Consider the following 22,847-nt stretch of genomic DNA (forward strand, 5'->3'; position numbering starts at 1 on the left):
TAAAACACAAGTTCTTCAGTTTCATACACAAAAGCCCCACCCTTTACCAATTCCAATTATGAACTTTCCTGCTCAAGCAGCAATATCTGGCTTTGGGGTTCCAAACGAAAGTCAGACTTGACTCTGCCTTGAAAGCCAATCTTCAGGGGTTTGACAGCAAGCCCGAGAACGCCTGGAGTCTCTGTCACTTCTGCTTGAACTTGCCAACTCTGCAGCATTACACAGTCTCCTGCTGGAAGCAATCTAGATTGTGAACTCAAGCTTGGTGATGAGATCACAGCGATTGCTCAGACTCCCAATCGCTTCTCCGGCTCAGAGATGCCGGCCAAAAAATCAAAACGAGTAACACGCGTGCCTCTCAAATGGTGGCTCATGGGAAGGCCTTCATTTTTAGGTTAGAGTATTTCAGGTGTGCGCGAAAAGAGCTGTGTGTTTCCCCACAGAGGAGCTCTGCGGAAGCAGAACTGCTACACACTGACAATTTATTTATTTAAATACTTACCACATATATTCTACTATTCCAGATAACTCAAGGATGCTTACAAACTCCTTTAAAAAATATACAATAAAAAGCACCCATAACCGTTCTTCCCCTTAAGACATAGGTGTCAAACTCGTGGCCCTCCAGATGTTATGGACTACAGTTCCCATCATCCCCTGCCAGCATGATGCTGGCAGGGATGATGGGAACTGTAGTCCATAACATCTGGAGGGCCACGAGTTTGACACCTGTGCCTTAAGACATGGCTGCAGTCAATAAAAGGTCTTGCAGAGTTCCCGCTCACCTTCTCAAGGGCCCCAATTCCATAAGGTGAGAGCCATGATCAGTCAGGGAACCTTAAGTGGGGGAACAGCTGGGAAGTAGCAGCTGATGCAGGACCATCATGCAGGACCTCCTCTCCTTTCCTTTTCGAGGGTTTTAAGTAAGGGTTTTTTTTACGGGATGTTGATTTAATATAATAATTGCTGTTTTAATTGAATTAATGTTATGGTTTATGGAGCTTGAGTATTAACTGTAGGTGTTTATTGGTTAATTATTTATTCGCTCCTCTTGTTACACCTGTGTTTATGAAGGTTTTATGTATGATGCCTTGTGTTGTACACCGCCCAGAGCCCTCCGGGGATAGGGCGGTATACCAAATTAAATAAATAATAATAAAATAATAACCATGAAATGGGAAGCCCCGGGGGCGGGAGGATAAAGTAGACAACAACCAGGTTTCCAGAGGCGTAGACAGGCACACAGCTAGTTGTTACACGTTATTAAACAGCAATCAAATCATTTACATTGACATATCTTAACGCCCCACTTTTTTAACAGATGTGAAGATCGGCCTGAAGACCTGATATGCACAAAATATGCAAAATGCTAAGTGCAATTTAATGTAAAATTTAATTAGGGAAGATTGCACCAAGTCAACCTACTGCTTAAAATCAAGAAACACGAACTGACCTTTCAAAATGTAGGTCAGTTCTTTCGCCCAGGCTCTTTTCCTGCTTTGGAAAACGATGAACAGGAAAAAAAAAACTTTCTGAGAGCTACGCCATTCATGCACAAGCCAGCTGGATTCCTGACCGAGCCTCAACTTCTCAAGTCTTCACAGGGCCAGCGAATGGTTCAGTAATGAACAATGCTACTATGAGGACATTTGCTCCCTACATGCCTGGAGCCTTCCCGAGCAAAACTGTGCCACTCTATAATTAAGTGCTTAATATGTATTAATACAAGGAAGCACCAATGACCAAGTGGCATAAATGCAAAAGACAAAAAAAACTTTTTTGGGTCATGGCATAATGAAAGGCATTTTGAACAACAATTCATTATACCACGACCTAAAATCAAGGGCCCTCGGCTCTGGGAAGCCTTTGGCTCTTTCAAAATTGGGGGGGCGCTGTTGAAATTTTGAGAAGACTTGAGTGGTCGCCACCACCGGCCTACTTTGAGGGAGGTATCTGTTTTTGAACTGGTGCTCCTTCCAGGCACAAAGCTGATGTCTCTTCTTCGATAGAAGAAATTCAGGAATATCTGGTTGTGGTGGGTTTTCCGGGCTGTGTGGCCGTGGTCTGGTAGATCTTGTTCAGAGTCTTCTGAAAATGCCAGCCACAGATACAGGTGAAACGTCAGGAGAAAATGCTACTGGAACACGGCCATACAACCCGGAAAACCCACAACACACAAAGGATCCCAGCTGTGAAAGCCTTCGACAACACATTGCTGTCATTTCTTCCCTTTGTAACTGCTGAATAATTTCGTATTAGCTGTTTTTCTATGAGCTCATGTTAATTAGAATTCTCCATTTTTTGAAAAGTTTGTAGCTCTAACCAAGAGCAGCTTTCAAAACGCAGGATTAAATTTGAGGCCTCGACTTCCTGAGCAAGGGAAGCTGAGCATGCAAAGAGAACAGACAGCCAAAAAGGGTAATTGGACAAACTTCGAATATGCAGCTACTCTGGCATTGGCCAGCCACTGCTGCGTGCACTTCCTGCCTTGGGAGGAGGCTGACATTTGGGGCATTTGCTGTCTGTGAGAAGCGGTTGTTTAAATGACTGAGGCCAATTAATAAGTGTCTTTGACAGCTTATCTTTTAAAAGCAGGCTGCTTTTCTTTCTTACAAAGAATGTGGGTTGGAGTTTCACATACTGGAACTGGAGAACTCCATTTGTCCAGAGAAACTGGGTAAAGCAAATGTGGTGGGTTAGGAAACTGAATACGCTTCGATCTAAAGGCACAAGGATTAGTAGTTTTGGCTGAAGAGCTTGGAGCCAAGTGACGTTTTTCTGCATCACTGAGTTTGATTTATGCATTAAAGTGGCAATTATAAATGTGTGCTTTAAGAATCCTTTAGCAAGGCTTTCATATTAAGACTGGTGCGGACATTTTCTCTGTTCTTTATGCCCTTAACACTGTTGGTTAGGTTTTCTCCTGGCATCTCAACTATCTGATACTTGTCATTCTCAGGTGTAAAAAGCTAAGGTACTTTTGGCCTTTTCTCCTATTTTCGGTTTCACATCCAGGTCCCCAACTCTGAATGTGGTTTCCGTCTCTGCTATGCCAAAGTAACATCTACTGCTGTCTTTTATAAGTTGCCCAGAAGCAACCTTAGAAGAGAAGAGTTTGGATTTCTACCCCCCTTCTTCTCTCCTTTCCCTTCCTCCCCACAACAAACACCCAGTGAGGTGGGTGGGGCTGAGAGAGCTACAAAGAGCTGAGACTAGCCCAAGGTCACCCACCTGGCCTGTGTTGGAGTGCACAGACTAATCTAGTTCCCCAGATAAGCCTCCACAGCTCAAGCGGCAGAGTGGGGAATGAAACCCAGTTCTCCAGATTAGAATGCACCTACTCTTAGCCACTATGCCACTGCTGCTCCTAGGGAGGACGTGGAGGATCCAGAAGATGAAAGGACACTGCGGCTTTGCCATCCTTCTTAAGGCTAGATTCCTTGAGGGTGAAGAGGTGTTGTCAAGCCAGCTCCTGTATATTACACGTCACAGCACAACTGCTCCCGTTACCCTGTTTTTTTTTCCCAGTTGTTGGAAGTACTTGTGTGGCTTCTCTCAAGATGAGCCCCAAGACTGCTGTGCTCGGGGCTTGACACTTAGCAGCTGAAATCATTTCTCATGCCCACGTTCACCCCCGAGCTGCTGCCAGGAAGGCAGAAAGAAGGATATTCCAACTGGAGGCAGTGTCTGTGCTTACTGAGCAGTCAGGAGAGAACGTCCACACAGAATTCTGCGGAGGAAAGTCACAAGCAGATTTCCCCCTCTTTTTCGGATACACCTTAGTTATGCACTTTGCTATCAGCTCCTCTTCAGAAGACAAGCTCATTTTATCAGCCTCTGCTCTAAACTGCCCCCCTCCAGACACTGACAATCAACTGCTCTTCGCTTTAGTGTCCTTCGGACTAGGCCATAGAGTTTGTAGCAGGGCCACTGAGAGGAAGAAGGGGGGTTGGGGGTAGCAAAGACCTCAAAAATAAATGAAGCAGCAGAGACGATAGGAGTTGTGAAAAGATGGTGCGAAGGAAGAAACAGGCTGAAAAGATTGGAGGACTCTCCAGGTCTGACTCAGTCTAGAAGAAAGGCAAGCTTTTAAAAAAGCTGGGGGGGGGGGGGGGGGCGACCAAAGTCATTGCTAAGAGCTTTTCTCCCTAGCTGCGCTCTCTTAATGAGGCAGGAAGCAAACTGGGAGGGGTGACTCCAAACCGGGAGACAGGAAGTTGTAAAAGTTGGCCCTTCCTCCCTGAGAAATTCGGGGGGAACGCCCATCGTTCAAGAAGCCCACCTCCCCAGAGTAGCCTTATTCAGGTCTTGCAAACTGAGGGCCATGCCTTCCTTTACAGAATCCATCCATCTCATGTTGAGTCTTCCTCTTTTCCTCCTGCTTTCAACCTTTCCTTGCATTATTGTTTTTTCCAGTGATTCTTGTCTTCTCATAACATGACCAAGGTACAACAGCAGAAGCTATACTGAACATGAATGAAGGGCAAGTGTCCTTTTAAACCCTGTTATTTTATTTTGACTCAATTAGGAATGTTTTTACTCCAGCTGACACAGAGGTCTCTAAGCCACTCACAATACCCACACTGTGAACAATGGGGCTGGTACCCAAGTGGGTGCTGAAGGGCTGGAGCTCAATGGGGATGCTAACAGAAGCAACCCCCTGGGCCATCCAGTTATGACAGAAGTAAAAAAGGAAACTGGAAGCTGGACTGATCAACAGGAGAAACAGAAAAGCTGTAAGCAGAGGAAGTCACAAGGGAGGGGCAGCCAGAAACAGGCAGAAAGCCATGAGGCCCTTGTTCATGGCAGGGAGCTATGCAAAAGGAATACAGGCAGAAAGAAGGAAGGGTGAGGACAGCAATGGTCAAAGAAGTGCCATATGTCAGTCCTATCTTTACAAGGAAAATGTGCTAATGAGGCAATCAGATCTACCACAAGACTGGCTGGGTAGGGTAAGGAGTCTGAGATATTCTCTAGAGAAGGATAGCTAGACTAAGGCTAGAACAGTGATGGCGAACCTATGGCACGGGTGCCAGAGGTGGCACTCAGAGCCCTCTCTGTGGGCACGTGTGCACAGAGTTCATCGTGGGGGGGGGGAATCACACACACCCCCAACACACACACATCTAGGCTGGCCTGGGCCACTGGGCACAACGCCCCGCGGCAAGAAGGGAGGGCTGGCGGGCCTGGTGCCTGTGCTCTGGGTGGCTGATGCCTGAGGGGGGACAGAGGAGGCAATGATGCTAGAAAGGCGCAGAGCGGTGCGCGCAGGACTTGCTGGAGGCTACAGCAGGCTGGCCTCTGCTTGAGCAGGTGGGGCAGAGGCAGAGGGGTGGGGTGGAGGTGCTGGAGCAGCACAAGGCAGAGCGGCGGGTGTACACTGGACTAAAACCTCAGTATTCAGGTTAAATTGCCATGTTGGCACATTGCGATAAATAAGTGGGTTTAGGGTTGCAATTTGGGCACTTGGTCTCGAAAAGGTTCGCCATCACTGGGCTAGAAGGATCCCAGGTCAACCCCTGAATTCATCTGACAGTGAGAGCTCTCAAGGGATAAAACACCGTAATACATAGAATACAGCATAAAGCTCGATTTGGCTGTTGTACCCTCACCGATACGTCTTACACAATTTTCTTTAGGTTGACACATGCAAAAGTTTTTTCCCCCAGAATGAAATATTTCTACCGGGTTCTCGTATTATGTCCGTCCTATGCACCACTGAACTGGAAGACTGCCTCTCTCCCTGCTGTCCTAGAACTTATCATTTTAACTTCTGAAACACACACATTAGTTTGGCATGGAAGCCTTCGCATGGGAATCACAGGGGAGGACGCTTGGAAAACCTGCATTTGAAGACACTCCTGTCCTGCTCAGTCCTTATTTAAATTTTTAACTGAACCAGGTGGCTGTACGCACAGAGGTGTTACCATGCTGGATTTTAATGTAAGAGCTAGTAACTGCAATGCAAAATGCATGAGTTCCATCACATACTGTGCAGCCTGTTTATACTGCCACCTCGAAGCTTATTCAAAATTAGACTGAAGCACTTTCAAAATGGTATTTTAAAACAGAGCTATTTAATCTAATCCTTCATAATTCATCTTCCCACAAAGTGATGAATTAGCCCAAACTGTTCTGGAGTAAGCTTTACTTTTCTGCTGCTGCAGTTTCCTTCACTTATATCACTGCAATACTAATGAATCTATAAGCTGCAAGCTGCCTGCATTTTCCCCTGGTTAAACTGCACCACCACTGTCAACACCATAAGCCTCAAGGGTAACACCATAGACCCTTTAGAGTGTTGGTCAAGACCTTCATGGGGTGGCAAAAAGTACAGAACGGTAACTTGGGAAAATCATCAGAGGAAGAAAGATAAGGATAGGGTGAAAGAAAGGCAAGTACATAAGGTATGAGGCGTCTAAAACTTTACGTTTAACAAGGAGTTAGACTAGAAAGACTGGAATTAAGCCTAATTGTTATGCAGTTCTTTAACAACTATTTCAAAGGACTTTGCTATCTCTTCCATGTACCAAGTAGAACTGCAAGGCCCCCAATGTGGTGCCCACAAATATCGTACCCAGTAAATGTCAAGTATTTACAGAAACCGGGTGTGGGCACTCCTGATTGGTCACCAGAGATTTGACAGGCTGTGCGTGTGAAAAGCATGTTACTTCAGTGGCAGGTGCCACAAGGTTGGTTTTGTTGTCTCATTCCTCTTTCCCAGTGTATTTTAAAAACTACCTCTCCCTTCCCCTTCACTTGGACCTCTTCTGGGTGTGTGCCTCCTTGTGCCTGCCATTTTGCAGTTGGTTCCACCTCCTGTCCCCCACCCTGTGCCCAAATTTCAAAGATTCCCACGGGCCCAAAAAGGTCAGGACACCAATGCTATTGGAATCCCTTTTAGTTCTGATACAAGAAACAAGCATGGGGGAAGCTTCCAAGAAGTTCCCCATGGTTACAAAGAATTCATGCATTTCAAAATGTCAACATTTAAACTTGTGGATTGGCTTGAACACCAGTTGCTTTAGTGCCCTCTACATGATAAGCTTAGAGAAGAAATCCTGAGGCCTAACTTGACCGAATAGAATAAATGGAAATTGAACTATTTGCTGTTGGGTAAGGACCAAAGAATCTCCAGTAAGGTAGCTCTGTTTTGTGTTTTAGTAAACAAATACAGGAAAGCAGGTGGATAGGAGAGGAATGTTAAAATAAGTTCTATTTTATATTTTAACTTTTTACCTCTTTGTAAAAATTTGGAATTTGGCCTTTTATGAATTAACGTATTACTGGTTGTTAACTATAAATAAACATTCATTCATTCAAACTTGTTCTGTAAGACAGATACAGCAATGGACAGTTGTTGCTGTGAATGTAAGCTAATGGTGAATCCTATCTTTTGGGCCTTTTCATAATCTCCTTCTGAAGCCCATATGGCTAGCCGAGGCGTAGCACGCAGCACCTGCCACAATCAGATCAAACTTAGCAGCACTTATGGCATATAATCATATGCAAAAATCCATTCAACAGATTTTTCCAACAGTTAATATTTGCGATAACCTGCAAGTCAGCGGCGCTTATTAACACCATAGTTTCCCTACAGAGAGGGTCAAAGGAAGAGCAATGTTAATGGAGCTGTAATGATTCTGTCAATGAACAAAAAATCTCCCCATGCACTCAGAGCGAGAAACAAAATTAAGAGTGAAGGGGAAAGATGCAAGCTATGGCACATCAGGTCGCTTTATGGTCAGAGCTTTGCAGTAACATTCGAAAAATACATTAAAGGGGAGGAGACATGTGGGATTTGTTAAGAGGCCACCGGCACAAGTTCCCAAGATATGAACCAATACAACAACAACAACAACAACAACAACAGATCTATTTTATCTGATATACAATTTTGCATTGTGGTGGATTTTCCAATAACTCTTATAATTTCAATCCTTCAGGGTCCTTTTTGTTGTTAGTGGTGCTATACAGGTTTCCTTGAGAACCAGCTCATTTTTCTTTTCCGTTAAGATGTTTACCCAAAATGACAGCAGGCACACTAGGTCACAAACACATTCATAACAAGTGGAAAATGGAAGCAATCACAAGTCTACAAAATGGAAGCAATCACAAGTCCACCCAAGACTCCTCTTGCCTTAATTTGGATGGATCAAGCTAGCCCAATCTCATCAGATACTGAAAGCTAAGCAAGGTCAGCCCTGGTTAGTTTTTGGATGGGAGACACCAGGGGACTCCAGGGTTGTTCTGTAGAGGAAGACAGTGGCAAAACCACCTCTGTTAGACAGCCAGAGTGGTTAAGAGCGGTGGATTCTGATTTGGAGAACCGGGATTGATTCCCCACTCCTCCACATGAGCAATGGATACTAATCTAATGAATTGGATTTGTTTCCTCACTCTCAAGCATGAAGCCTGCTGGGTGACCTTGAGCCAGTCACAGATCTCTTAGTACTCTCTCAGCCCCACCTACCTCACAGGTTGTCTCTTGTGGGGAGAGGAAGGGAAGGAGTTTTAAGCCACTTTGAGACTCCTTATGGTTGAGAAAAGCAGAGTATCAATCCAAACTCTTCTTCCCTTGAAAACCCTATGGCTGCGACTTGACCCCACTTTAGACCCCCCCCCCCACACACACACCCTTTCTCCAGACATTTTAAAAGGAACACTCTCACAACATACAAGAGCCGACCATTTGCAGTGATCTCCAAGCATCCTTACAGGCAGAATCAACTGCTTCCTCCTAGCAAGCTGCCAGAATCACCCAATGCCCAGGGCAGCAGGGACGACTCCTTTGAAAAGGGGAAGCAAAGATCTCAGAAACACAGAGCTATGACAGACCTTCAGGGTTCTGAGCACAGACAAAATGTGCTTGAAACTTTGTGCCGTACTCCTAGAAGCTATGATCCAATGACAGTGGCGATATGCCAATTGCACAGAATGGGTTGGAGCAAGATGTAAACTTGTATTACAAAGAATTAAAAGTAACATTACAATCGCCAAAAAATGGAGTATACGTCGGTGGAGGGAGGAGTAGAAAAGCTCACTGGTGATGCAATGACATAAAGACAACGCTGCACAGCGCAGCACCACAGAACTGTGATAACTCTCCATGGGAAGTATCATAATTTCCCGAGGTACATAATAGTACACTTGGAAGATGCAGTATTTCCCGCAATGCAAGCAAAACCTCAAGTCAATTTGCATAAGTTATGTGCAGCAACTGTATATTCATTGTTCGATAATAAGATTCTGTGGAATGGCCCTCGTAATTGTATACAAGGGAACGCACGGTGATTTGTGAATGTTCCAAGATAATCAAAGCAAAATGACTGGAATTATTTTTTTTCCTAGAAAGCCAGGGAGGGGTGCTGTGGGAAATAGCTGTAATGCCCTTTCATAAAACTATAGGCCTAGATAACTGAAAACTAAGCTAGACGCTAGAGGTAAAGTAAGCCACGAGGTCACCTTCCACTGCATAGATACCCTGGTCTTCTTTGGTGGTCTGACATCAAAATAGTAACTATGGGTGATCTTACTTAGCTCCTGAGTTCTGACGACATTACGCTATCATGAGTGGAGAATCTGGCGATATGTTTGGCTGATTCCGCACGGGCCAAAAACAGCAGTGTGAGAACAGTGTGAAAATGGTGTAAAGGGGTTTAAAATGGTCTAAAAGGGTTTATACTGTTTTCACACCATTTTCACACCGCTGTTTTTGGCCCATGCGGAATCAACCTTTGATAAAAAAGGAGTGAACAGTTGGAAGATCTGGGAGGAGGTTTTTAAAAAGGGCTAAAGGAGGAGAAAGATTACACAGCCCCAGCTCTGGAGCCAACAACAAATCACCTGAGCAGCTTATTCCACTAGAATACTACAGAATAACAATTCATGGAAATTCAAGCAGAATCTACAGCCCCATCCAAGGGGAGGGGCAAATAGGACAAATGCACCAGTCGAGGGGCAACATACTCTGACAGCTGGGTGACACGCAGCTCCACGAAACCCAACCAGGAAGTTGCTCTTGCCGTCCAGGCCCACCGGCGCAAAACACTGCACCAGCATGGCTGGGGTCAACCTTAGTCAGCTTCCAGTGCCCGATCAGCCCCCGTGTGCTGCTGGAGCCACCGGCAGAGATATGTCTATTCTCCGCCACGGGGGATTCTTTGGGGTTTTAAAAACTTTTGGGGGCTTCCCGCAATGTGAGAAAGCCCTGTCAAGCGGGCAGCGCGGTGCCAGAGCACTGCCATCCCCACCTGCCCAACAGCTCTGGATTGGGCTGCTGAGATCAGCCTCTTGAGGAAGGCTCAAAGAGTTCAGAAAGACTCCAGATCCAGGAGAAGATTCCTTGGAGTTGGAAGGACTATTACAGTGATCCCCACACAACAATTTTGATAAATTAGATAAGATTTCTTTAAATGGGAAGTTGGTTACAGAGTTGTAAACAGAAGAACAGAATAAACGTTGTGTATTAGTGTGGGCCATAATAGTGTAAAGGCGTACATTCCTTTGCTTTTACGATAACAAAAACTCTAGGGCAGGGGTCTGCAACCTGTGGTTCTCCAGATGTTCATGGACTACAAATTCCATCAGCCCCGCGATGGGATTTGTAGTCCATGAACATCTGGAGAACCACAGGTTGCAGACCCCTGCTCTAGGATGTTTGTCGCTAAGGATGAACTCAGTCACCCCATCTGGAATTAGCATGTCTAATTTCTTCATCTCAGGATAAATAATCCTCCTGCCAGATTCTTCCAAGATACAGGCATGAGATATTCTTGCATTTTGTCTCACTGGTTATAATCTAAGTAGCACCACTGGTGCAGAATAAGCCCCAGCTTTGCCATGTTTATTGATTCCAGCCCCCTCCCTTGTCAACCCCCCCACATTCAAAGTATGGTTTTACAATTATTAACTCTGCCTTATAAAAAGCCTGCAGCCTTCCACTATAACAGTACCAAATTTCCCTGGGACTAAGGCCAGGCGATTCAAAATATTTAAACTGCTGCCTACCTGCTGTAGCATCTACCTATACATCTGGATTTAACCCAATTAAATCCAAAGCAGAGAACTGCATTGCATTTTGAAGCGCTGAAGAGACACGGTGGGAGAACCCTTTTACCACTTTCCATTTCCAGGACCAGACGGCTTTCTTCTCCCCCACCCCAAATAATCAGCTTAGCTTTCAATATTAGATTGGCGGAGAGACTTCAGGGAAAGAACTGTGGGAGTGATAGTGACAGAAGGACTCAAGACACCCGCTTCCACCCACGCAGCGCTTTTACATACATACTTTAGATGTCCTTTGGAAAGTCTCCCTATCTGAAGGCAAGGGTGCCACCATATACTGAAGTCTTGGTCTTGAGCTACAGCTTTACAAACAGAGCAGTCTGTAGCAGCCAGGTAACAGCAGCACATAGAATTGGAAGAAACCCCAAGGGCCATCAAGTCCAACCCTCCGCCATGCAGGAACACATAATCAAAGCACTCCTGACATATGCTCATCTAGCCTCTGTTTAAAAACCTCAAAAGAAGAAGACTCCACCACTCTCCGAGGCAGTGTATTCTACGGTCCAACAGCCCTGACAGTCAGAAAGTTCCTCCTAATGATTAAATGGAATCTCTTTTCTTTCACCTTGAACCCATTACTCTTGGTCCTAGTCTCTGCAGCAGCAGAAAACACCCTTGCTCCCTCACCAACATCACATCCCTTCAAATATCTAAACATGGCGATCATGTCACCTCTTAACCTTCTCTTCACCAAATTAAACATCCCCAGCTCCCTAAGTCTCTCCTTGTAGGGCATGGATTGCCTGGCTTGAACCAATTCTATTACACATAATTCTTCTCCCGTGTTCTGAACGCACTCAAGATAGGAAGTGGCAAGGTTACACCAGATGAATCAGGATAACTTCTTGTCCTGATCTTAAGCATTCATCTTGACCTGACCTTGTTGTGTATCCAACCATCTTACACTGCACAGAAGGATTTTCCTTTATGACCTGTTGGTGGACCTCCAGAGCAACTGGTTGGCCACAGGATAAGACAAGTTGCTGGATTAGATGGACCACTGGTCCGATCCAGCAGGGCTCCTCCTACATTCTAATGGAGGCCAACCATCTTACACTGCACAGCAGGGCTGTCCTCTATGTCCTGGCGTTTGGACCTCCAGTTTGGCCGCTGTGAGAGACAGGATGCTGGCCCAGAGTGTGGGTAAGAGAAGGGAATCAGCAGAACTTAGCCATTCAAATATTTAAGTGTCACTGAGTCTTCAGAACTGTGCAGTCTCATTACTGGTTTTTCAGAAACCAGAAATACACAGACAGTGCTAAAATGCCCCCAAATAGCTGAACTGGACAAGTGGTGAAAAATTGCTGAAATTATGTGCAAATGTGTTTAGATGTATGCAGAAGGGTCATAACAAGGCTTAACAAATGACTATCAAACAAAATGCAAGCTTATTAAGGGCCAGCTAGATTAACATTTTGAGCATTAAGTGTAGCAATTTTCCTCCTCGGGATTTAACCGTCTTTAGTCACAAGGGGAGGGGGGGCTCTGCCGCAAATAATTTAATGGATTGGCATTAACAGTCTTGCGTGCTAAAAAACAAACTCAACGAAAAATATTCCTGCACTCTTAGGAAAGATTTAAAACATGGCAAATATGAAGCACTGATAGGTATGCCATGTAGGATCATGCATACAAGCCACCTGAAGCAATCTGCATGCAGTCTGCATAGCTGCACGGGACAGCTTCCCACATGGCAAATTCTTCGTTTGATGTCAACCTTACATTTGTACTCATAGGAGTGTTAGGAGGAAAAGCCCCGGCAGATGTGCCCAGTTTGCTGGCCCTTCAGGGGAAGCTCATAGACTAGAGTCAAACAGTTGAAAGGGACCTCAAGGGCCATCCAATCTAACCCACAGCCATGCAGGAAGACACAATCAAAGCACCCATGACACATGGCCATCCAGCCTCTGTTTAAAAACCTCCACAGGAGGAGACTCCACTCCTCCAAAGGAGGCAGCTCTCCCACTGTCCAACAGCCCTTACTGTCAGGAAGCTCTTCCTAATGTTTAGGTGGAATCTCTTTCCCTGTGTTTTGAATCCATTATTTCTTGTCCTAGTCTCCGGAGCAGCAGAAAACAAGCTTGCTCCCTCTTCAACATGACATCCCTTCAAACATTTAAACATGGCTATCATGTCACCCCTTAGCCTTCTCTTCTCCAGATTAAACATACCTAGCTCCCTAAGCTACTCTTCATAAGGCACACATCCAGACATTTTACCATTTTGGTCACCCTCCTCTGAACCCATTCCAGCTTGCCAATATCCTTCTTTGTCTCTGTGTGAAATAGTATTGTCCAATAGGGCTTTTCTTATTGATCCAACTATCTCTCCCCTCCCCCCAATACACACAGGCCTGAATCAGTGGCCATAGAGGACATACAGGGACTCCCTACTTATGGATTAAGAAAGGAGTTGCTGCTGAAAGGGGTAAAATACACATACACACCCATCCCCACCGGCTCACACTCAGACACAACTTGTTAGTATTTCACAACCTATGTCATTTTGGAAAAATAACAAAGAACCACCAAAAAGAAAGGCAAACTTCACTGAGGCTGAAGTTTACCAAAGAATAAAGATTTTGCACTTATCCCATAAGACAAAGAAGAATAAAACAGATTGCCCTCAAATAAATGCACTCAGCACGAAATTTGTAGCAAGAGTTGCCACAACCCATAAGCAGATCCGATACTTTATCCAATGTAATAAGGATGGTTTCATTCCATTATCATTTGCATGTTTTTAAATGATACAAGATTTTCTATAATAGTTAACATTACTCTGCTGGCCACTGAAATATACTGGCCGGGGAGAGGGTTCCAAACGGTCACCACTAACATTGGGAGATGGGCTGCACCTAAATGTTAGCCGTTCATGTTCTCCAATAGGAGTATTTTTGTTCGTGAATTCTGCCAGAAGAGCAATACACCCATCCATATGGCAAAAATGTGACATTTCACTGCTATAGTTGGCTGTAGAGAACAGCATATTCGTAAGCCCTGAGAATTTCAGTGGGAATTAAGTACATATAACTGTGCAAATCAGTTGAAGTAGGTCATCGCCAATGCTTTTAAACACTACCCCACAGTTTCAGCTGAAAACCTAGAACAGTTTCCTATATTACAAGCAATGCTAAACTCAAGAATTGGCTATACCCATTAGGGAGAATAAGATGTACGAACTGATGCCTTCACTACTTACAGTATGTGACTAAAGCGGGTTACATCCTTCTAAATCCACTGGGCTAGTGCCACTGTTTGGGATTGTACTGTTAACCTTCAAACCAAAAGTTATTCCAAGATCTGGTGAGACTGGGCTAGCTTCAGCTATCCAACTTTATTCCAAACACGAACATGACACCAACCAATACAAAACCCCAATACAAAATTAACTCTTATTAATTTAGTCTCGTCCAGTCCTTATTTTCATTTATAACCTACCCTTTTCATTGGGACTCAAGGCGGGTTACAAGTATGATACAACAATTCAGTCAATCAACAAACTGATTACAAAACATGATACCGTTTAATGAACAATTTGAGTCTACCAGCAAAGATTCCTAGTTAAACAAAGCCAGCCAGTCAAAGATCAAGCAGATTACAAAATGTAACCTTTGGATCTAGCAGGAAAAGGTTCCTAATAAAAAAATAGCATAATGCAGTGGGCCGGGGACTGAAGAACTGGAAGGAGGGGAAAAAAAAATCCCAACAGAGGTTACTTCCTGAGGGGTTCAATTACACCACTGGTCAGCTCTCTCTATAGCAGTGGTGGCGAACCTTTGGCACTCCAGATGTTATGGACTACAATTCCCATCAGCCCCTGCCAGTGTGGCCAATTGGCCATTCTGGCAGGGGCTGTGCTGATCCACTAACATCCTGAGTACCAAAAAATTTCCCACTATCTACTCAAAAAATTCCCTCCTGAACAACTGGGTTTTGCATATTTCACAAAGTGATATTATATTTATCATGGGGCCTTCCTCATAGCTTCAGACAGTACACCCATTTACCAACAGGAAGACCAATCAGATCAGCACTCAGACTCCAAGGGAGAGGACATAAAGGCCAAAGAAAAGAAACCACCTTTTCCGTACAAGAGATTCACACTGCCTCTCCAGCAAGCAGCATTATCAAGGGCCGGGGAGAAGACACCAAATAAGTTATTCAACGCTAAGCACTCAACATATTTCTCAAAGTTATGATACTGCAGTTAGCATCCCTACAATAAGAGGGGAACATTGAGAGTTCACTGGATAAACCTCCAAAGGGAGGGGCTGGAGCTCAGTGGTTGAGAATCTCCTTGGCATGCAGAAGGGCCCAGGTTCAATACCAGCCATCTCCAGTTAAAACATCTGGTAGTAAGTGATGGGAAAGACCTCCACCTGAGATCTGGAAAGCTGCTGCCTGCCTTAGACGACAATGCTTCTGTGAACTGATACCACACAAGGCAGCTTCATGTGTTCATGATGTGCCATGGGAACTTAGGCCACATGTGGTATTCAGGATTTGCAAATTATAGGTTTTAATGCATTTAAATTGTGCATTGTTATTGTTTGAAGCCGCCCTTGTCGGGGGAATGGGTAGGGATACATGTTGAATAAAATGAAATAAATAGTTTTCTACAAGTTAAAGGAGGCTGACTTATGTGCATTTTATCAAAGAAACCTATCCACTGAAATATTATTTATCATGGAAATTAAGCTGGTCTTAGTTTGTAACATTCGAAGGAGGCAGATGTTTTGAAAGACATCCCCCTTTAAAAAACATCCTGGTAATTAAAAAGCGTACGCTTAAAATTTTTTAAATGCGTGAAAGAAGTTAAAACTACACAAGATACAAAGTTAAGTGAAGACTGTTTGGTCAGAAGACAAAACTGGGTTCAGAAGCATCCACTATACCAGGGGTGGCCAACCTGTGGTGCTCCAGATGTTCATGGACTACAATTCTCATCAGCCCCTGCCAGCATGGCTAATTGACCATGCTGGAAGAGGGTGCTGGGAATTGTGGTCCATGATGAGCTATCTCAGGCTTGCTCTCAGAACATGGCCACCCTATGCGAAAAGAATACAACCTAACACCTGGGTTAACCATTTTAATGTTATCAATCTACAAGCCACGTCAACCTTAACAGACTTAGGGGGGATAAATACAATATCTGTACCTTACTACCTCATGATCTTCTAAACAAAATGTCATGTTTTAACTTCGAAGAGCCCAGCAGTGTGCCTGGGGTTTTCCCTTCTACCTCTCCTCCAGGTGGAAAGGTCAAGTCCCTGCGAAGAAACAATGTGGTTTTTCCAATAGGAAAGGTAAGAGGAAAGGTCCCTGGCTTCCCACTTGTTCAGATTCCTGGTACTGAACAGGAAGAATTCCCAGCTCTCTTTGTGCCTTTTTCGAGGCAGAGTTGGCATTATATATAAAATTATTCCAGATGATCTCGGCTTCTACCTTTGCAGGTTTCGTCATCCATCAGCTATGACGCTTTTGGTTATCACGTAACAGATCCCATTCCATGGGACAGCATTTGCCTTCTTAATATTACTACATGTTAACTGTATGTTATCAATATGCACAGCCCAATCCAGACCACACAGCTGCCAGGGATGGTGCTGCGTCTGTGCTGCTGCGCCACCCACAAAAGGCTTTCAGGCCATACAGGAAGGCCTAAAAGCAAAAACAAAAAACACCCCTGGCCACCTGAAAAAAAACCATTGAAAAAAACCACTTTCTAGTGCCGTGGTGACGAACCTTTGGCACTCCAGATGTTATGAACTACAATTCCCATCAGGCCCTTCCAGCATGGCCAATTGGCCATGCTGGAAGGGCCTGATGGGAATTGTAGTTCATAACATCTGGAGTGCCAAAGGTTCGCCACCACTGTAGTGGCACAGGTCTGCAGCTGGGGAGGGGGCGTTCCTGGGCTGAAAACCAGGTGGAAGTCAACAAATTGACTCCACCCCTGGGAACGCTCCCACCCTCCACTGTGCCAGCACTGTCTCACATGTCAGTGGAACTTCGGGGTACCGGGTCCTTTCAGGTTTGGGCGCCGCAGAGCTGTGTGACACCTGCTGGCTGGTGTGTTTGCTCTCTCTGCCATCGTAGGGACCCCTTGTGCCCATAGGGTGAGCACCCATGTCAGGCCAACCTGCGCCGCTGCTACAATCCGTTCCCCACCCCTGGACTGGGTTGCAAATCATCTTATTCAAAAATTGAAGTACACGCAATCACTTTAAGTTCATTTATTGGGCTATAGTTCTTGGTTATTGTAAAGCTGTCTATTAAGTTACGTCTATTTAAAGAATGATGAGCACACATTAATTATAAATACCACAATGCATGGTAGGCATAGTCTAGAACAAAAGGCCCTTTTCACTCATTCTGGATCAATTTGACTCTTCATGGTGGTGGAAAGTGCTGTCAACTTGCAGTCAACTAATGGCAACCCTGTAAGGCTTCCAAGGCAAGAGATGAGAAGAGGTAGAGTGGATGATACAGTCCCAAAGGACAGCCACTGTGGCGTAGTGGTTAAGAGTGGTGGACTCTAATAACATGGAGAACCAAATTTGGTTCTGCATTTCTCCACATGAGCGGCAGATGCTTATTTTGGTGAACCAGGTTTGATTCCCCACTCCTCCAAAGTCCAAACTCTTCTAATCTGAGCACCCTGCCTAAACGTCATCTTCCACGCATCCCTGCACACCATGTTTCCTGATCTTTACAATTAACTTTCATCCACAAATCACAACAGGTTTTATTTAAATCCTTGTTGGAAATACAAGGGCAGAATAACTTTCTTCTGAACTTATTTTCTAATATGCAGAACTTTAGCAGCAATCTGCGTTTTTGGGGAAAATGCAATAAAGCACTCCTCCAATTAATTACATTAATTAATGTTATATTAAAAGCATAATCGTAACAGGAGCATGTTATAATTCAACTGAGCAACTGAAGCTGTACGTGCTAACAGAAGTCAACTTCTTCAGCTGGCTGGATGGAAAGAATTCACTTCTTCCACTGATCAAATAAGACAGACCATTATTTACTAACTTTGCCCGCTTTCAACACCAGGCTGTATTTGCTTGGCCCTGCACACGACACCATAGCCTGAGAAAAATAAAGGCTAACTACTGGGAGCGTAGGGTGCACAAGCAACATTTCTCACCAGTGTGCTGATCTAGCTAAAACGCTGGATCTAAATGTGGGAAATCCAAGTTAGCCATTAAACGCAGAAGGCACTCATAAGCAAGCGGCTGCTTCTCAGCCTGTTCTCAACATAGACTCTACATTTGTGCACAGATAAAGAAAGTCTTCAGTGCAAAGTTTAGGGGTCTGCAAATGTTAGCCTGGCTTACCAGCCAGCCAGTATTTGCGCTTCCCTCGCTCCCTTCTCAATCCTCCCTCTGGCATGCTCGGAGGACTTGGGGGAGGGGGGGGGCCTCCCTCAGGCTTGTGCAGTGGTTTGGAGAAGGTTAGGAACAGCAATGATTTCTCATCATCTCAAGACCACAGCTCCAAGAAGAGTGCCAGCAGATGATGAGTGTGGTGCCAGACTTCCTGCTCACAGGAGGATGTAGACACTTACTACAGGCAAGCAGAACTACAACCATGGAGCAGGCGTTTTACTACTACTTCAAAGTGGGCACCAGCGGCAAATCCAAGAACGAAGAACCAGCCCAGCCCCGTCAAACTAACAGTCCATTAAATTAGGCATTCTGTTTCTTACAATGGACAACCAAGTGCATGTCAAGGTTACAAGAGGCAGCACCGGTCTGCTATTCGTTGCCCAGCATCTGAAGGTCCCACTGCATCCTTTCTGTTGAACTCTTGTTCCAATCAACCTGGAAACAGGTTTTATGTAATGTGCAAAATGCTGAGTTGTTGATAGGTATTCAGGTAATTTATAATCTTTTCACATGCCACTCTTAACACCACTGAGAAATGCCATAGCCAGGACAGATGAAATTCTCTGATCTTTCAGGCACAGTTCAGAGACCAGGGACAAGTTGCAGGAGCACAGGGCGATGAGTTTCCTACTCCCAACCTCAGACATCCATGTCAGCCATAACACGGACCAGGGGTTTCAGAGCCTGTCTACCGTAAGCCATTTTTAGCTAGTTCCAACACAGGCCTTCACCATGGTTAGGACCATGTTGGCAAGTCACTGAACACACTATCCCATAGCTGCAGATTAACCATGGAAAAGGAGAGCTGAGGATCATTATGCCTCTTCTGGTTTGGGTTGCCAACAGGCCTGCAAAATAAAACCCCTTTCCCTTTAACAGAGGCTTAATTTACCTCCATTTATACAGTCCTATTAACTTTATAAAAATCCCCGCCACACATTAAGCTTCCAGTAAAGGGACAGGACATTTTTCTCCAGTTCTGCCATCAACCCCAAACCCTAATGAGCAGTGTCAACAGGCTTCATTTGTATTTCATAAACTGGCTTATGTGATCAACATTATCTTTATGAATATTCTAGGAATGAACACCCTTGCATGGAAATAGAAAAAAAATCTGAGCATTTATAAGCTCACTGATCTTTCCCACAGTTAATACTTATGTGTGCCAGGCTTCAAAACACCAACAAAATCCCACACATTCCTAATGCTGTTAACACCAAGATAATTCTTTTTACTCATCTATACTCTTTTATATTACAAAAGGCAACACAATTAACAAGCATCAGCAATGGAGAACATACAATTTCTTGCTGCGTGGAAGAAAAAGGGAGAAGGAACACATTTTAAGGAAGCTCTACTGGATTACAGATATGCCTAATTTTAGATTAACAGGTTTGTTGCCCTTTAAGAAAAAAAACCCACAAAGATACAACTGGCATGGCAAAAAGATAAGAAGTCACAGAATCAGCGAGGCAGATATGGAAGAAAATGACATGAAAACCAAAGCCCTTGCATAAGGCAGGTTACCCCATTCCTTACCTACTGTCACCAGTCAACCCAGATGAACCTAGACTCAACTGTTCTGTAAATAGTAGAGCAGTCAGCATGCACTCCAGCACAGCAAAGAGTTCCAACAACATTCCACACACAGGAAAAAAAACTCTGCATGTTTACAGGCCCCAGAAAGATCAATCCTTGTAATCCCTTTCTCCTTTCAAGAGAGTCAGTGCGTACTACGGTCAACATGGGTGCCCAGGCCAGATTTGTTCCATACCCTTCAATTTGAAGGATTATCTATGGTCCAAATATATTGGCAAAACACTCTCATGATTTTTCAAATCCCTCAGCTCTAAGCTGTCCTTTATTACTGAAGTTTTGCTCTGCCAGGCGTATTATTAAGTTCCTTGCCGGAATAAAATAAAAATCAACGGGCTTCTGAATTGGCAAGAAAACTTCAAACCAGGTTTAGAATCTTTGACAGCCAAACTGATCAGCTTTGCCCAACCATGCCAAACACAGCGTTTCAGCATACCGACCTTAAAACAAAATGTCTCCAGCCTCATCGTTTTATCCTTATCTGGGAAGGCTGTTTACATCAGGACTCTTCCTTAAACGCAGTTCCTCAGTTCCCAAATGCTGAGATTTCAAAACCATTCAAGTAAGTTCAGTAAAGGTCTGCCTCCCTAGTGCCTGGAATCAGCCCAACATCTAGCTGGCAGAACAGCATGGAGGTTACACAAACCCCCACAACTGGGAGTCGAAACAAATGTAGACAGAGACACCAATGCGTTTCATCTCAATATGCGTAGCCACCGTCTTGATTTACTGTGGGATACAAGTTACGTAAATTCCAACCGAAAGGGATTCAAGGAGCAGCCGCTAATCCAGAAACTTCAAGCCACAAATGTACACAACCACTGACAGGAGCATGCCAGAATGTCATTTGGGAACATTTGCAGGCAACCATTAGAGCAGCGCGATGTACCTATACATCAGAGGTTCTCACCTTTATCCTGAGTGCAGGACAGGATTTCTTCCTCTTTGGGGTTTGTCACCTGGGTGATAATGGACGGGTTGTCCATGGAAACAGAGAGCGTTTTCCACCTGGCTATCTCCCTCCCAGAGGCAGGTTCGGTGTGCGCTTATGGGTTCTCTTTTTATTTTTCCTTTCGGGAAATCAATAGGCAGATTTAGGCGTGAAATTAAAAAAAAAACACTCACACACACTCCAGTAAAGAAGCTAAATCCCTCTCCCCAACATATATAAAAATTTAAATAATAGGCAGCAGAGAAACAGGTCCCCTTTTGTAGCTTCTCATCCTCTTTCCTTCCCGCAAGCCAGGGAGATTTTTCTTTAAAAAAAACACGAGAGGAATGGGAGGGGGACAACCCCAATTCCAAGACAGACTAAAGCCCCCAAAGCAAAAACGGTGCTAATCTAAAGGAGAATAATAATCTCCAAAATCCCAACGCCAGACACCCCAAGGGAGGGAGGGAGGGAGGGACGGGGGGGGGGAAATGACCCTTCTTAAAGCCCACCTTAGGACTACCAAAACTATTTCAAAAATGGGTCAGGGGACTAGGACTGCTGGATCACCTCGACTCCCCTCCAAATCCCCCGCTTCCCTGAGGGGGCTAAAAATCCCCCCCCCAAAAAAAAACAACCGATATTCTTCAGAGCCCCCTCCCCAAAAGAGAGGCTGACCCAGTGCACTCCCCATATAGAAAACCCACTCAAAAAGAAGCCCCTGAGCTGCCATTTCCGCCCAAAGGACCCCCAATATCTGAAGTTAACTGCCCCCCCCTCAAAACTACCCAGCTGGGACCCTTTCCTCCCCCCCCCACCCAAAGAAGCCTGATCAGCCCCCCCTCCCCTCCCCAAACGGGCGCCCCCTGCCGAGCCTGGGTGGGGGATTACCTCATCGCGCTCGCCCCCCCTGCCCCCCTTCCCCGCGGCCGCTGTGGGGGGGTCGGAGGCAGAGCGGGGGGGGGCCGGGAGGAAGAGGGGGGGCCCTGCGGCGTCTCCGTGCTGCGCCACAGCCGCCTCCCCTCAGCCCGCTCGCCGCCTGTCAGCGCCCCGGGCAGGCGCCGTCTCCCCCGCCTCTCGGCGCTCCGGCTCCGCCCGCCGCTCGGCTCCCTCCTCGGCCCCGCGCGCGCAGCCGCCCCGGAGGAGGAGGAGGAGGAGGAGAGGAAGGCCGCCGCCGCCGCCGTCGTCGCCGCCGCCTCCTCAGGCAAGAACATGGAGGCGGGAGAGGGAAAGCAAGGCCCGGCCGGCCTCCGCCGAGCGGTAAACAACGGGGCGGGGCCGCTCGGCAGGGCTGTCAATCAAGAGAGGAGGGCGGCGGGGAGGGGGCGGGGCCGCTCGGGCGGGCGGGCTGTCAATCGCGCGAGGCGGGCTGAGGGGAGGAGGCGGGGCCGCTCGGGCGGGCGGGGCTGTCAATCGCGCGAGGCGGGCTGAAAGGAGGGGGCAGGGCAGCTCCGGCGAGCTGTCTATCAAGTGAGGCGGGCGGAGGGGTGGAAAAGGGGTGGGCCGAAGGCTCGCTGGAGAGGCGCTCGCTGTAGGCGGGGAGAAGGGCGGGCCGAGGGATTGGGTGGGCGGGGCCTCCCAGGAGAGAGAGAGTGGAGTTGGATTTATAGCTCCCTTTTTCTCTCTTGCGGGAGACTCAAAGGGGCTTATAATCTCCTTTCCCTTCCCCCCTCACAACAAACACCCTGCGAGGTAGGTGGGGCTGAGAGAGCTCCGAAGAACTGTGGCTAGCCCAAGGTCACCCAGCTGGTGTGTGTTGGAGTGCACAGGCTAATCTGAAGTCCCCTGATAACCCTCCACAGCTCAAGCAGCAGAGCTGGGAATCAAACCCGGTTCCTCCAGATTAGAGTA

The 22,847-nt window shown here is 45.8% G+C and overlaps 1 protein-coding gene across 2 annotated transcripts in view; it reads right to left on the bottom strand.

Moving 5' to 3' along the window:
* CTDSPL (CTD small phosphatase like) overlaps positions 1–22,018 on the bottom strand; it is a 74,935-nt gene extending 52,917 nt beyond the window's left edge. For both annotated transcript variants that reach the window (XM_048510602.1, XM_048510601.1), the window contains exons 1-2: positions 21,888–22,018; positions 20,976–21,135 (exon numbers count right to left, since the gene is read on the bottom strand). In XM_048510602.1, the coding sequence (XP_048366559.1) occupies positions 20,976–21,051 (76 nt within the window). In that variant the 5' untranslated portion in view covers positions 21,052–21,135; positions 21,888–22,018. The remainder of the gene's footprint in view (positions 1–20,975; positions 21,136–21,887) is intronic.
* Positions 22,019–22,847: the final 829 nt, after the last annotated feature.

Source organism: Sphaerodactylus townsendi, linkage group LG11 (genome assembly GCF_021028975.2).
Source record: "Sphaerodactylus townsendi isolate TG3544 linkage group LG11, MPM_Stown_v2.3, whole genome shotgun sequence".
In the NCBI taxonomy this organism is placed as follows: domain Eukaryota; kingdom Metazoa; phylum Chordata; class Lepidosauria; order Squamata; family Sphaerodactylidae; genus Sphaerodactylus; species Sphaerodactylus townsendi.